Source organism: Oenanthe melanoleuca, chromosome 2, assembly GCF_029582105.1.
Source record: "Oenanthe melanoleuca isolate GR-GAL-2019-014 chromosome 2, OMel1.0, whole genome shotgun sequence".
Lineage (NCBI taxonomy): Eukaryota > Metazoa > Chordata > Aves > Passeriformes > Muscicapidae > Oenanthe > Oenanthe melanoleuca.
In genome coordinates this window covers 139,368,121-139,384,883 of record NC_079335.1, presented here as the reverse complement: position 1 = coordinate 139,384,883, position 16,763 = coordinate 139,368,121, and the positions used below count along the sequence as shown (strand labels likewise).

Genomic DNA, 16,763 nt, shown 5'->3' with positions numbered 1-16,763 from the left:
ATAAAACCCCAATTTTTAAAAATATTTCAGTACTTCACTTTCTGCAAAAATTAATATATTTAAGTGGTTTATTCCATTAATACATGTTCATTTACTACTTTATTTTTGCCCTGAGATGAAGCAAAAACAAATATTACAATATGAGAGGCTCCCATAAAGAAAAACTCCACATGTTGAGCAGATAAAATTAAAACCTCTTCAAGGAATACTCTCTGCTGCAACTAAGGAATGAAAGCAAAAATCACAAAAACTATACAGGCAAAACCATCCCAAAATATAATGTATTTCCTTGCTCTGTTGGGTCCTGTAAAGCATAACTTTAGTATCTGTACACTTTAGAGTTTTAATCTAATGATCACAGAAAACCAGGGCTCAAGAAGTAAAATACAGCAGCTCTATGCAGCCACACTACACTTGGGAGCAATCTGAGATCCCTTGCCCTTCAAGCAAAAACTCACAATCATTGCTCAAATAACCTATATACAACAGCCAAAGATTAGAGGAACTGCCATTTTCTGTCACTATAGTAATTTTTGGCAAAGAGTTAAATGCTTCCTTCATTATTCTAATTTTAAAGAAAATGATAAGCCCATTCCTATAGGCTTGTATTAGGACAAACCTGTTCTGGAAGCTGGAAGATTCAAGGAATTGCTCTGTTTTAAACTGCATATTCAAATAACTAGAAGGACTATTAAAAGGTCAAAGCAGTCTCATTTTTACAAAAATCTTTCACCTACCTCCTTTAAACAAGCCTTCAAAAGTTATGGTTCTTTAAACTCTGTGACTTCAAGGTTACAGAATTTTGAATCTGAACAGCCTTTCTTGTTAATATTATCCTCCTTGGTTTGTTTGTCTCTACACTTATTTTTTAAGACTTTGTTCATTTATGAAAGTAAACCAAAGCAATGAAAAAAAATTGGTTCAGCTGTGGTTACAATATCCAACAATTTGATATAAGATCATGATAAATCCGTACATTTACTGTACCTCTTTCTACTTTATTCAATTACCTATTTTCTGAGTGCCCTATAGAGTTATTTTCTTTTAAAATTCAGCACGCTTGCAATTTTACCTTCCTTCTCACACAGATGTCATGCAGGAAGATGCATTTTTATTATTTCTCACCCAAGAAGTAAAATAAATCCTAGTTTTGTTCCTTCCCATCACCTAGAGCACAGAAATTAGCTGGAGGCCACATTGAAATCCCACTTGCATTTGCTCACTCCAAAGTCCATGTTTTCATCAGCTCTCACATGCTGGTGAATACAGAACTGGTAAATATAGAATTGCCACACAGTCTGAAAGCAGAGGCAGAAGGATGCAGGGGAGGCCTGGCTTAGCTGGGTAGAATGATACAGCTCAGCAGGATCCAGTTCTCATAGTACTCTGTGCTTTCTGCCTTGATGCAACATTTTTGCTTTCATACTTTCTTCTGTGGACTGAAATCCAAGCACAATGCAAATACATGGCTTTTTCTCTCATCAAAGCTGGTTACATACTTTCCATGGCTACAGGAACCCAGTGGGAGCACTTTAATATAGAGACTTCTAGCCAGAACACAGTTATAAAAAACTCATTTAACTACTGTATTTTCTGCCCACGCTTAGCACTACATTAGCAATTCAGTAACAAAAAATCCATGGAATTTTGTTTCTCATTAAATATTTCCTATTCAAGGCCTGATGAACAAATACTAGTATAATTTTTGATTCACAATTACTGTGAATATCTATTTCTTTTTCTTCTAAGGAGAGTTTCTGATTACCTGCACCTAGAATCTGTCCACATCAGAATTGTTCCATTGTTCTTCAGAATACCCTCAGCAGACTCCTGGCCCCATCAGTCTGCAAGGGAGCCCAAGCATTATTCAAGGCTGCTATTTGTGCTTACTCAGTTTGCTCTTGTCAAAAGGGGCCAACCATACAAAGAATCTAATCAGATTAAACTGAAAACATTCTCTGATAGAAACCAGTAGCATTTGCTGAGGGAAAGAAGGAAAGATTGGGGCAATAGATCATAACATTTACATTGGTGTGACCTTCCCAGCTGCCAGCCATCCATCACTGTGGAATATCCTCAGGGCTGCCAGGCCTCATTCCAGCCTGGAGAGCTGATCCACCAACAGTGTCCCTCAGCAGATCCATGAAAAAGCAGGAATCATCACTTTATTAATATTTTAAAGCCTCATATAATGGAATGGCAACATATTACTGTAGGTAAGATTATTACTTTTTTAAAATCACTATCTGAAATCATCCTTTTTGTCTTTGCACCACTTGACTATTTTTTGGTAATTCATCCAACAAATACCATATGTGACTTTGAAAAAAACTCATACTGTGAAATCTGGAAGATACAGTCAAGAAGGCCAGATTTTGTCAAATCTGAAAAATATTACTTTTCTGTTGCTACAGTAATATCTTCCTAACAAGCCCTTTAAATTTTAACACTGTCTTAAGAGAGTTCTAGGTCAAGTTAAAAAGCACAGTCAAGCTCTTCAGAAGAATCCAGTTCATATTCAGCATGGGTAAGGATGGAACAGAAAAGGTGAACTAAAGTTTTTATCTATTTCCATAATGACTTCTCACTTGCTGTGGTCTGTCCTACTTTCTTTCCCCTTAGCCACCCAGTAGTCTCTCTTGTGAGGAGAGAATTCTCAATGGCCGCTAAGGAAAATTCTCTAATAATTTTTTATCCTAGAGCAACTTATCATCTTCATTAAAAAAAAAATTTAAAAAAGCTTACATTTGCAAAAGGATATATTTGCAGAAATAAGTTTTTACCTCCTGAGATGAAACCAAGAATAAAAAGCTATTTCCAATTTGTCACATATGGAGAAAAACTACACACAGATAATATATGAACTGAGAAACTGCAGAGTGAATACAAAATTCATTCATGAGGCACCTGGGGATTCTGACAGAAATTTATATTTATTTTTTCTGTAACTATGCAATTATCTCACTAGTCTGGTAGGTAAGGTCCAGAGCTCAAGTCATTTTTCTGGGGAAGCATTGGCAATATGCATACTGTGGATCATCTTTGGAAAAGGAGGAATAACCTCTTTCTGTTTTCATGCAGTTGTAAGGCATCAGTTAGTGGATTTTTCAGCACCAATCTGGTTTCAGAGAAATATTCAGTTCATTTGCATCTTCCCAAATGTAGGTTTTACTGTCCTTCCCAGATGTCAGCAGACACCTACTCATTGGAGAAGAATGAAAACCAAATCTTCTAGCTCATCTAGATTTGTGCCATATCAAATTTTCAAAAGTAAGTGAAATACACAAAGTATTTTTATTGCACAAGGCACTCCAAACAGCAGATTCAAGGCAATTTTAGGAACTTCTATCTAGCCTAATTTTAGAAACCCTGTATCTGTAACTGTCTTACTTGGAATGCATGAATTATTTGAGTAACCTTGAACATGTATGCAAGTAACAGCACTATAAATTTCGAATTTCAAGTTTTTTTAGTGTGTAAAATTTTGATGTCATCAAAGTGCTCAATTGCCAACTAAATGAGTGAGGTAAAGGTCCAGATTCTACAAAAATTCAAAGAATAATCAAAACTACTGTGACCTGTATCTTTCCATGCTGAAAGGATAAAGGGTGAACACTCACATACTAAGTGACAACAGCATTTACTTATAGTTGGGCACATGCTCAACTCTTTGCAATGGTAATCAGTACCAATATTAAACAGACAGACTTAATCACAGCTTTCAGGTTATAAACCATTACAGAAATAGCTCCCCTTTGATTTATGAAGTGAAAAAAATATCATCATAATACCTGACACACATTTTTCACAAATGAAATGTGAATAAAAATAAATTATGAATAAATGTAATGTAAAATACTGTGGAATGAAGAAGTGGCAAGAAACTACTGAAATTAATCTCTTTCCAACAGAGCTGCCAGTTCAACTTTTATTTACAAAGACTAGAAAATGAGCTGTTGCATACTGACCAACATAATAGATATTAGAGTACTATGACTCCCAGCTTAATAATGTGTGTTCAGGAAGAGTTGCATTGGAAGTGTGTAAATGGTTCAGGGGATGCTTTTTATGGTTTTGTTTTGTTTTGTTTTTCTCAAACTGGTGTTTAGTTGGCATCTGTACAACTGGGAAAGGCTTTCCAAAAGTTCCACAGCTATGATGAAACTGGTCAAACAGAGTTCTGTTACCACAGCTGAGAGGAGCTGAAGGGCTGGCAGGTGGGTAGAAATCCCAGGTGTGAATGAGCCTTCTCCCAAGAGAAACCACAGCAGAAAGGCAGGTTCTTCATGTAAAGTCAGCATGCATTTCAGGGGATGAGACTTGATCAAAAATAATCTGTCTCTGGGAAATGTAATTAAGCATTCTGATAATTACTTTAACACTCTGGTAAAAATCACAGGCTATGAAACGTTATGTGATCTTTCTCTGCACCTATTCTCTTGTATTATAGTTGTTTTACTGCACTCTGTATTGAGTGGAATACTTGCTTTTCATATGACCATGAACATTGTCCAGGCTTGGGGAGTGACTTTGGTGTGGCCTGCAGAACACTGCCATCTGCTTCCCAGAGTGACATTCCCAAACAAGGTAACACTCACACCCCATTCTACAGGATCAGGGTTGTAAAATGGAACTCCATCAAACCACCAAAGCCCATCATCTGGCAAGAAGAATTCCCCACACTGAGAAGAATTAAGCAGAGTATCTTTGTCAAGTATAAGGAAAACATGAGCCAAGTCTATCTTCCAGACTGAAACAGAGACAATAGAAAACTGACTAGAAAGAAAATTTTCAAATATTTACTTGGCAATGCTTTGTCTTAAATAGAGCTAAATGTATTCTACAAAATCAGGCAAACCCTGTTTAATATTTGGTGTCTTAAATCCCCTTAAATCCAGGAACCCTGGACTAATACAGTGTCATCAAAAGGAACTGAACCTGCAAACCCTCTAATTTACAACAAAAACAGGAACAAATTCAGGAAAACTGTTGAAGCTACTCATTAAAACTTGTATTTTATACACTTCTCTCATTAGCAATCTCCTTGTGCAGGAATGAACTTTCATCTGAAAGCAACTGGATATTATTCTAATTCCAGATGGACAAAAAGAAAGACAATGAATGACAAGAGTGTTAGGTGGCCAAACATATGTAACACAAGTTCAGATTCTGGCAGTTGCATGCAGACTTAGGTGAAGCTCATCCCCTTTTAATTCACTACTATTTAACTCCCCATTTATCCCCATCTCTTTGGGATGAGCCTCCCCAAACTGCAAGTTAAGAGAAAGCAGCACAACTACACTCCTTTTACAACCTGTGTAGCCATCAGTGGGTAGCTGATCCTTTCAGAGCTCTTCCCTACCTGCTAAACTGCGAAAATAGTTCTGAAAATAGTTCTGAAATTATTTTCTGTGAAAATAATCTGAAGAGAATAACATATTGTTCTAGAATTCTCTCAAGTAATTCTTCAATTAGGAAAGTTTGGCAACTGGGTGTGATCAGTTCCTTCATTCAAGCTGAATCAGATCTTCCATCAAAGCTGTGTGTCCCACTTTCTGAAACAGCAGCCATTTGACAGCTGTTTATTCTCAAGCCTGTGTGTTGTGTCCATTTCCTCCTCCCTACTCAGTTATTTACTTTCCGATTACAAACTCGTTAGAGCAGGTGTTACTCAGAGGAACAAAAGCAAATGGACAGAAGATAACCCGCCCTCATCCCTAGATCCTTGTTGGGCAGCATAAAACCCAGCACACATAGTACTTAAACAACCTTCCCATTCTGCTTTTCAAATGCCACTTGATTATAGCATTACAAATTTTATATTGTCTGAAATTGTGAGTGATTGCTTCCAAAGAACGTAATTGTTTTATTTTTCTGCAGCTCTTAGGATGGAAATTCACCAGATAGCATCAGTTAACTTTGGGTTTTCCTTCAAAATTTCAGCTTTCATTCCAGTCACATTTATTTTGAACATACAATTTTTATAGCTGCTTTTTGTCCCTGGAATTTGTACCCTGCATCTAACATATGTTGGTAAACTGTAATTATGAGCTGACCTACTTAACTAAAATAAATTTCCAGGTAGGTAGTACTAACACAAATATTTTCACAACTTTAAACTTGAGGTAAGACAAGTTTGCAGAGCCTGGCCCTGGTTTTCAAGAGGAAAATAAAAAAGAAAAGGAGCAAAACAAAACAAACAGATACTTCTTAAATATAGACCTAGCAAAAATCAAAATTTAATGATACTCTGCCCTGAAAAATATTTGGGGTGGAGTTATGTCTGTCAACTATGTTGCTACCTTCAAGGTGACCTACCTAAATGCTTGATGGTATTTATCTTGGAATCTTGTTTTCATTAATATTCCGCTATCTCCAAACAGTCATGACAGATGACTAATTCTCAAATTTCCCTTTCCCCTCCCTTTTTTCTTCCTTTAGGACGTTACAGTAAGAATTGGGATAGTCACCAGTGAGTGCAGCCATCTCCAAGAAATAGAGTTGCATAAGCCACAGATTGATGCCAAGAAGATAAGAGCCAATGTGTAGCTGAGAAGCTGGGCTGGGAGGTGTGGCCAGGTCTCAGAAGAGGCTTGGTGGAAGATTTTGCTAGTTTGACTAAGGCAATGACTGACTACATACTGAGACTACTGTGTTGTGCTGAAATCTAGAACAGATTTCAGGAAGATTTCATGAGTAATTGCTCACTGAAAGTAGTTGATATTTAACATCATCAGATATCAAATAAAGCTGAAACATAAGTATATTATATATAAAGTATTCCACACTACAAATTAATTACCATTTTTTTCCAAGGGAAATAAAAATAATGTATACATTCTTCAAAAGAATAGAATATACATTCACATTATTTGGTGGTGATTTATCCACATTAATCAATATTATAATCTTTGATGCTGCTTTTTAAATTCAGCACTAAAGTGCAAATACAATGTAATATCTGACTAACAAATCTACTCTGTAAGAGAGGCCAGGTTAATAGGAGACTATCTTTTACACAGACACAAGTCAAGATTTCATGCCTTTGAGACCTTTAGAGAAATAGTGGCATAAACTAATCCTATGCCCAAAACCCACCTCCCTGTTGCCCCTGTCATGGACACCAACACTAATACCAACACTGGTTTCACTGCTTGTGAGCAAGGCTATGGTTTAGGTCTTTTTTTTTTTTATTCCTTCCAAGCCAATAGCCTTTACAAAAGCAACATCAACAGTCACTGTCAGGAATAGCATAAAATGTTGTTTCTCTCATTCTGTACTGCAAAACTGCAGGGTGGTATTAGCTGAAATAAACACAGACAATTGCTTAACACACAAACTCTTCCTCAGGCCTGAAGATGAGGAAGGACCTTCCAGGTGAAGTAAAGTTGGTGCCTGAAACAACTGCTCTGAGTTTAACTGAATTGTATCAATCAACTAAAACAGTTGTAGAGAAAAGACAACTTCTGCTCTTGGTGCAGAACAGAATAGTAAGAAGAGGTTATAATATCTTTACCCCTTTCAGGACAGCAACAGACAGACAGGTAATAATCTCCTGCAGAACAACATGAGCAGATGATTTCTGTGTGTCAGAAATTCAAAACACGTCATTCAGCATCCACGACTGATTTTCATAAGGTACTTTGTAGAATATGTTGAGGTTCAAAATTGACAGAGCATTTCCTGAGCTTTGCTGAACTGGGTAAGTTCACTGCAATATGTAGTGTGTGTTTGGTGCCTGCTCTTTGTTTTCTATGAGGACATCTGGAAGTATGGGACATTTGGAGAGGCACATCTATCTCTGCACATTACCTTGTGCTTGCTGGCTGTGACTTTACTTATGTAACCATCGTTGAATGCTGCTAAGCTGTGACTGAAAGAAGAGACCTTACACCCACTACAACCAGCTGTACTTCCCATAAAACTTCTAGTTACTCATTTTACTTGTAAAAACAGCTTGTTTAATCAATGTGTTACTTGGAAGCAAAATTGGTAGACTTTGTAAGTACTAACTCTCTGTCCAGAGAGACTGTGTATCAACAAACTATTTTTGTTATTTAAGTACCATTTGGTGAAACAAACTATAGGAAAAAAAACAACAACACAGTAAGACACAGTAATTTACTAAGCTACTTATCAAGAAATTCCTAAATTCCTTCTCAAAAGGAATAAAATCTTTAAAGATAAGTTTCTCTAATCTTTTCAGGAATAAAACTCCCTAATTGTTGGATGTGTACAGCTGTTCTGAATGGCAAACTCCTACTGGGAATGCAGTAATGCATTGACACTGTGGAATGGTTGAGATAGATATAGAGCCCTTCTACCACAAATAAAGGGCCTAAAACTCCCAGAAGAAAGCTTGCTAATGTATGCACACATTGACAACCCTTCTCTTCATGCTTTCACTTGACTGTCCAAAACTCATGTCTCCATGGTCCTCTTCCTTCAGCTCTTCAATACCAGACTCCCCTGCCTTTTTCTCTGTTTTGTCAGCAGACCTCCTGCACATTTACCTGCTTTTTACTCTTTGCTTGCTCATTCTGTTACACCTATTTTTCCTCTGTTTCATTTGGAGGTCACCTTCACTTGTTTGCAATTACTAGAGGCTGATTTTCTCAGAGAAATTTCTTTCAAATATTTTAAATATCCAACAGCCAACTCACTTCAGTCCCTTATGTGACAAACCTGCTTGACCATACAAGAACTTCCCTGAACAGGTCACTGGCCAGACTTATAGATCTCAGAAAGGTTTTGAAGAAATATAGCTGGTGTTCCTCAAGCAACCTAATCTGAGTATAAGCTACTTCATTAGTCTCACCTAGTGGGGAAGGACAGGTGAATCACTCTCCAAATGTGTTTAGCTCTCCCCAGGTTTAAGCTGAGCATCTGATTTTTGAAGAGCTGAAGTGCAGTACCTACCATGTAGATATTTACAGATACTTGCCCTAACCTGGGAAGTGTATTAAGATAATACTAAGTAGAAAGCAATAGCTACACTCAGGGAGACATTTATCTGACCTGTGTTATATATGTACAGTTGGGTAAAATTAATTGAAATTTATAAACTAGAAATAGGTTAAAAGGAGTCTAGCGTGATTAGCTCAATTAATTACATTTAGTTAGATTATTCCCAACCCTTACATTAAGAGAAAGAATTCCTTTCTATTCCCAGAGCAGGTTCTCATAGTGTATATGCGTTTTTTTTACTCCATTTTTTGCCACAGCTTTGGCCTGTAAGAATGAGTTAATAGTTTTATTTTCCAAATCCCTTATCCTTCTAGTCACTTTCCTTCATTTTCCCATGCCTCAAACTGATACATTGAACATCTCAGGTTTGCTGCTGCAATTGACTGTTTCTTCCAAGAGAAAAGGTAACTCCATTTAATCTTAAATTTACATATTTACAGATCATATATAACTCACTAATCTCCATTTCTGATCTCCTATTCTGACAATTTCATTTTTCATTCTATCCTTTAAACATCCACATTCCAACATGCCTTTATTCCTTGGCTTCTCTTCTTCTTGCTTCCCTTCTTCATCTGCATCTTCACCTGCTTACTCCTCATTTGCAAATATAAAACTGTTTGACCAACAATAATATTACTCTCTGCCTTCCTAGATGAATTAATAATGACCATGCTAAGCCAAACCAAATACACATCCAGCTCAGCAATCCTATGATGGAAATTAGCAGTGAACTTTGCCTCTTGGAGACTTTCCATCCTCTACCAAAATTATGACCAAAACCAAATCCATATTTTCTCCAGTTACTGAATTTCTTCCCAAATCTACCTGTAAACACCAACACAGATTTTAGCAAGACAGTAAATACACTGATTTCATATGAATAACTGCAGAGACTTTAGCTAAATTTTAGGCTACAATCTCAGTGGGATGAGACCAAAATATGTATCATTCTCAGGCAGTGGAATATACACTGCCTTTTGACTTGCACAAATCTTCTTGTGGATTTGGATACATATAACTGATAACCACCTACATCTGAGCTCATGTTCTAATGCTCTCTTTCCAGGCAGTGGAAATCTGACTGGCACAGGGGACCTCAGCTCCTGCTTCTCAATGAGCTCAGCATCCCCAGGGACTGCAGCTGCACTTTCCTCTCCATGGCAGTCTCACCACAGTGCTGCCTAAAACCCACACTGCTCACAGTCACAAAGTACACAGGCCACTGCCTGTCTATCAGCAGTGTGTCAACACGACCTGCCCTGGGCTGTTTTATAGGAACTGCCCAAATGTTCCGGGATCTAACCACCAGGAGGAGAGCAACTCCCCCTCAGAGCCTGCCTGACGTCATGGCACATGATGGTGTGCTGTGGTGAAGTTTACAAGTGCTGGGGCACACTCAGGTAGGAAGCAGAGACAAACTTCTCTTGCCAGAAACTTCTCTGTTTTCTCTTAGCCAGTAAGACAAACAAGAACACAAAAAGACCTCCAGAGAAATCCCATGCTATGAATAACCCTAAGAGCACCCTGCAACTGCTTCCTTTGACTGAGAAATAATTCACTTCCTGTCCACTTGCAACTTTGAACACGAGCAAGTTATAGTAAAAAATCCACTGTAGAACAGTAATGATGCCAATAATATTAATGTATGTTCTTACCTGTGATTCAGTGGAACTGACAGGTAGAAATGCCTTATCTACCTTAAAGCTGCTTTTTAACATAACTGATAACTTAAGAAATATTTCTAGGATATGCAAAAATATTTTTGATGAAGAATCCAGTTTCCAACATTGAATCCTCCACATTCTGAGCACACAGCCTTGTCTTAATTAAATTATCTCACTGTTATTTTTATTTTCTAATATTATATCATAGATTACACTCCATAATCAATAATTACATCAAATAAATATATTATTAAAAACCAGAGCACCTATGAGAAGTTCCAAATTAATGCAACTGGAAAGTCAGGCAATTTTTTTGCACTGAACAGATGGCAACACTCTAATTCTCCTACTTTCTCAGTCAGTCTGCTACAAGCCTCAAAGCAGAACTTTGATCCAAATGCTACTGAAGTCAATGGGAAGGTTGATATTGACTTCAGTGAGCTTCAGCTCAATTGCTACTGCTACGATACTTTGTGTCTTTTTCCTAATTACTTAAGATCAGACAAGTATCATAGCATGGATGGAAAAAGGATACAAAGGAGGCTCTTTCAATCTCAGTTTATTCCATGGCGATGGTGTGGCCGAAAGAGGGAGAGACTCTCTCCGAACCAGGTATTCAGGAGAAGGGAATGGGAGCGGCCTTGGCTGGCGGCCAATGGGATGAGGACGCAGAGGGACTAGGATCAGAATTCCCGAGCCCTCGGTGGGTACCAGGTCACAGGGGAAGGTCACAGGACCATGAAAGAGGACTAGCCGGAAGGAGATTGCAGGGTATGCTGATTTCATTTCTTTTACCTCATTTACCGAATTACAACATGCTGCAAGAAGCAAAACTTCTGTCCTCATGGATCTTCAAATCATTTAACAATGGTGGCTGAGAACAACAGTTGTGGTAGTTTTGTTACGGTAACATCCATCCAACAAGGACTAAACCAAGATACATTTCTTTGATATTCCCCATGAAACATCCATAGACAAAAGCTCTCCATCACTGCCTCCTTTGGATTGTGTTTGAAACATTGAATGAAATGCAAAGAATCGAAATAAATAGTTTTTTCACTGTCCTAATGTTTATTGCACTCTCTTGCAATTTAAAACTCAACACTGGAGAAATGCTTTTCACCAATAGTAACTGAAGTCCTGTTCTTGCAGCTTCTTAATTCTGATCAACTTTAGCCACTTGGAATTCCTAACCCACTCTCTAAAATGTTTTTTCAGTAGTTAAATATGCAACAGTACTTTGTGAAAGTACTAAACTTAACATGGGATATTTTTCAAGTCTTTGAGTGAAGTTTCTATCCTCAATAACATTTAAATCCTAGAGAAATGTAAGACACTGTCTTTGCTCACTATGTGTGTCAGGTACTCACTAAAGGTCTATGAGTATATTTCATATTTATAAGTTGAAATATGACTTTTTGTTTGCAAGTTAAAAACTAAATTAACACATTTCACAGACAAAAATTCTGCCTGTAATTACTTCAATACAACTCTGAAGGAACTTTTACACAGTGTATGGAACAAATTTACGTTGAGTGCAGAACAAACGTTTCCGGAAATTTCCACAGCATATCAATGTACTCATTTAAGAGGAAAATGCATACTGAAAAATGGGATTGCACACACCACAAAAGATCAAATTATATTGCAAAATTATATTCACTGAAGGTTATAAGCATCACTTTACACAATAGAGGTCAATGTGAAGGTACTGCAGCAAACACGTTTACTCTTTTCTGAAATGTTTGAGGACAACTTCTACTATGAAGTACCAGTGCTTTAGTACTTAATCACTAAAAAACATGATTAAGAATGTTCACAGCTTACTATGTTATTAAGTTGTCTATCTCACCCAGCCTACCTAAAATGAAAATAAAGTACTGCTGCAACTTTCTGGATCAATTAGTCTACCTAAAAAGCTGTACCACAAAAATCTTTCAGTAGTTGGACCTGCAGTTCTTATTGACGTTTCTTAGTGTTATGACCATCAACACAAGAATGGAATAACCCAAACCTTTGGAATTGAGCAAACAAGATCAGGATGTAATTTTCCACAGATGATTACTTTGTAAAACACTTAAAAAGAAGTTCCATAATCCTAAATGAACTGTGTCTTATAAATGAATAAAGATTTATTTAGAATGTTAAACTTCTAACCCCAGTGTTTCATTAAAGACTAGTGAATATTACTATGTACTCAGTTAATTTTTTTCTGTGGAAAAGATAAGAATCTCTCAGGCTGGACCTAAGCAGGAAAGAGAGGTAAAAGACTGTCCTTTTCCTTATTTTTTCCCATTTAAAATGTTACTATAAATCATCACAGAATGATTAAAGGTAATTGTCAAGAAATGGAAGAATATGTGCTTCTGTTGGTTATTGCACCTTAACAAGGCACCTCCCCACAGGAACAATCTATGAATTATCCATGCAGAAGAAACAGAAGTTGGAATCTTGTATCTCAGTTAACTCCAAGTTTTAATATTCTAGTTTCTTAAACAAATTTGTAATTATGTTGCAAAACAAAGGTCAACATTTAAAGATGCTCACTATACTGGAAAGTGCAGACAAAAGTTGACCACAAAAAAAGATGGAAGGAATGAAATTGGATTAATACATCCTTTGAAATGATAAAGGTCATGAACTTCTGCTTCTGAAACAACTTTTAGGCAGAGTTCCTGAAATAATGGGGGGGAAAAAAACCCAATAAAAATATGTTTCTATAATTACTTTGCTATTAAGGCACAGTTTTCAGCACACATTCTAGATGTCTCATAAAGCATCTATCTGTCTTAAATTTTCAATTTAAGAAGATGGGACTGTGCAAAAGAAAAAACCAAATCAGTATCTTTCACATATAATCACAAATAATCCCAAAACTCGGATACCTCGGGTACAAATGATACAAAACTCGGATACAATGATAGGTATGTCTCCTGATTGTGTCTAAAAATTGTATCCCAATATTGAACAGAATCTACAATAATAAATAGTTTGAACTCAAGATTAATAAGATCTGAAACATTGGTCAGTGAAAGAAAGGAACTCCAGAGGAAGAGACAGCTAAAACTGTTTCACTTGGAGCACTGTTTCACTTGGAGCATTGCAAACATTTTTCTGCATCTTGTCAAACACAATCAATGCCTTCCCATCTTTCACAGAGATCAGTGAGGTATCAGTGAGGTCCCTATCCCAGCAAGAAGTAGGGAGGCTCAGCTTGTTTTGCTGTCATTGAAATGCCTCCAGATTATACCTCCAGACCTGTGGGTTCACTGTGTAAAATCAAGGCTGCTCTTCCCCAGCCCCTTCCACACAAGGACTGCCTTAACTGGCAGGCAGGGATCCTTGCCGAGGCAGGAGCACAGGAAACCTGGAGGGAAGTAACAAACACACACATTGTTTTTGTGTTTCAGCTACAACAAACTGAAAAATAAAATACTCTGTGACCCAAACTGATTTGCAGTTTGTGTTTAGGGAGAGAGAATCAAAATCTGACTACTTTGAAAGCACAGTGTAGGCTATTGCATTATTAAAGGTAAAAAAATTACAGCTATTACTTGCAATATTTTTATGCAAGCTTTCTCTTCAGCAGATTAGGAGATGCAGTCCATATCTATAGCAACCAGGAGAGAGGAGGGATGGATAAATCCAGTCCAAACCATTTCTCCTTAAAACCTTGCATCACTACCTTCACCATAGCAAGCATAATAGCTCATTTTTATTGCCATTTGACTGAAGTCTCATTAAAAACACGGTCAGCTGATTTTAATTCCTTCTTAATAAACAGAATGTACATGAGGAAAACTGCAGCAATATCTCTCTGGAAGGCTTCCTTTGTTTCTTAAAGAATTTAAATTTTTTGTCTTAGAAAAATATTTCTTAGGGATAGTTTGTTCAGCTTTCACTCTGACCTCCATAACCACCCTAGGAAGATATTAAAATGGGGGAAAATACAAAATTCTCCTAGTCATGACCTTCTTGACTTAAAGTGAGCTTTGGGAAGATGCTGTAAGTGAAAATGATACTGACTCTATGAATAGATCTTAATATTAATAGACAATTCAGGTGAGCATTCAGTGCTGAGTGTCTCAGTGCAAGGAAGGGACTGCCAGGGAGAGTGCCACCGGAGAATTGCATCGATTTGAAACATAGAGTTCGTTTCCAGGCTCCCTTCATGGCCGTGCGGGTCACTTGGCAGGTGGGGATGTTCAGTGCAGATGGTGCCTTCTAAATGAAGGCCGAGAATGTCTCAAAAGAAAGCGGCTCTTTAATGGTCCGCACTGGGCAGCTGGAGGTTTTCTGGCAGCTCTGCAAGAGCCTTAACCCGGAGCCAGGGCTGACTTCCACCCCCAGCAGCGTGAGTTGGAGGGGGACACCACCACAGGCTGCATCTGGGGGATTGTGGCCGGGAGATTCCCTGTCTCCTTCAAATATAAGGGCAGTTCAGTGGGCTGAATCTAACAAACCGGGAGAAAGGTGAAATATGTGGAGGCTGGAAGCATTCTCGGGGACTCGCCACTGGCGCACCTCGATTTTAGGGGCCTGGAGGAAGTTTTCAGCATGTGGGGACAGCGGGCGAGAGCGGCCCCGCTGAGGCGTCCCCCGAGCCGGGACGCGCCGCTGGGGAAGGGCTGAGGCGAGCGGGGGGCAGGAGGTGCGAGGGGCCGCGAGCGGGTCGGGAAACACCGGGGGACGGGGACAGACAGCGGGAGGCGGTGCTGAGGCACCGGGGGACGGGGCCGCTTATCTGGAGCCGGCGGTGAGGGAGCAGAGGACGGAGCTCCGTATCGGGAGCCGGCGGTGAGGGACCGGCGGACTGCGCCGCTCCTCCGGAGCCGGCGGTGAGGGACGGGCGGACGGCCCGATCAGCGCCCGCCGTGCGGGCGCGGCCGCGGGGCCCGGCCGGGCTGCTGCGGGCAAGCTCCCGGGCAGCAGCGCTCCCCGCCAGCCCCGCGCCCCCCGACCCTCGCCCCACTCACCGATCCGCGCCTCGGCGGCGGCCCCCGCGGAGGGCGGCTGGATGCGCGGGGCGGCGGCGAGCACCTGCGGCAGCGGCAGCGGCGGCGGCGGCAGCAGCAGCAGCAGCAGCGGGAGGACGGAGCCGAGCGCGTCCATCATGCCTGGCCCATCGCATGCCCCGCGCTTCTGCCCGCCGCCGCCAGCCCTCACTCCATGCCGCACGCCCGCCCTGTGCCTCCCGCGGCCGCTCCCCGGCTCCGGCAGCCGCAGCAGATTCAACACCCAGGACAGCGACCAGCGCCGCCCGCCCCCGGCCCCGCCCCGGCCCGCCCGGCAGCCGTGAGGGGGGAGCGCTGCCCGCCCCGCTCCGCCCTGCCCGCCCCGCCGGGGCCGCGGGGGAGCGGCTGCCCCGGGCGAGGGCAGCGCCGGGGCTCCCCCGGGCCCCGAGCCTCACCGGCCCGGGATGGGCCCGGCATCGGCCCGGGATCCTGCCCGCCTCCGCCGGCAGCCCCCGTGGAGATGGCTGGGCACGGGAAGGGGGTTAATGTGCTTGTTTCACACACCTGTACGGGGAAACAATGGAGCCGTACAGGGCTCATGGCCATAAACTGAAACACAAGAAGTTTCACCTCAACAAGAGGGAGAACTTCTTTACATTGAGGGTGTCAGAGCACTGGAACAGGCTGCCCACGGAGGTCATGGACTCTTCCTCTCTGGAGACATTCCAAACCCTCCAGGACATGTTCCTGTCTCACCTGCTCCAGGTGACCCTGCTGTGGCAGGGAGGTTGGATAAGGTGATCTCCAGATGTCCCTTCCAACCCTAAAAATTCTGGCATTCTGTGAAACCAGTTCACCCTATCAAAGTTTTGTCCTGAAACATGTGCCAGCTGAGTGGATCCTCCTTGTGGCCTCCTCAGAAGCTGTTTGTGTACCAGTGCTTTCTCCACAGAAAATTACTGGCTCTTCCAAAGGATTTAATGAGCCTTGAGGTGAACATCTCTGTGAGTTTGCCTGGGAGACATCCATGTGTGACATGTTCATCCTCCCCATCCTGTCCCCAAATCACTCCGTGCAAGTGGGAGCATCAGTCCAGCCTGCCAGGAGGGATCGGGAGTCTCAGGCTCATGGAGTCCCTCCTGGTTCACAGGCTCTTCTTTTCTCACAAATTCAC

The 16,763-nt window shown here is 40.5% G+C and overlaps 1 protein-coding gene across 1 annotated transcript in view; it reads right to left on the bottom strand.

Annotated features, from left to right (window-relative positions):
- PTPRN2 (protein tyrosine phosphatase receptor type N2) overlaps positions 1-15,902 on the bottom strand; it is a 627,414-nt gene extending 611,512 nt beyond the window's left edge. The window contains exon 1 of the mRNA XM_056484320.1: positions 15,611-15,902. Within this exon, the coding sequence (XP_056340295.1) occupies positions 15,611-15,749 (139 nt within the window). The 5' untranslated portion in view covers positions 15,750-15,902. The remainder of the gene's footprint in view (positions 1-15,610) is intronic.
- Positions 15,903-16,763: the final 861 nt, after the last annotated feature.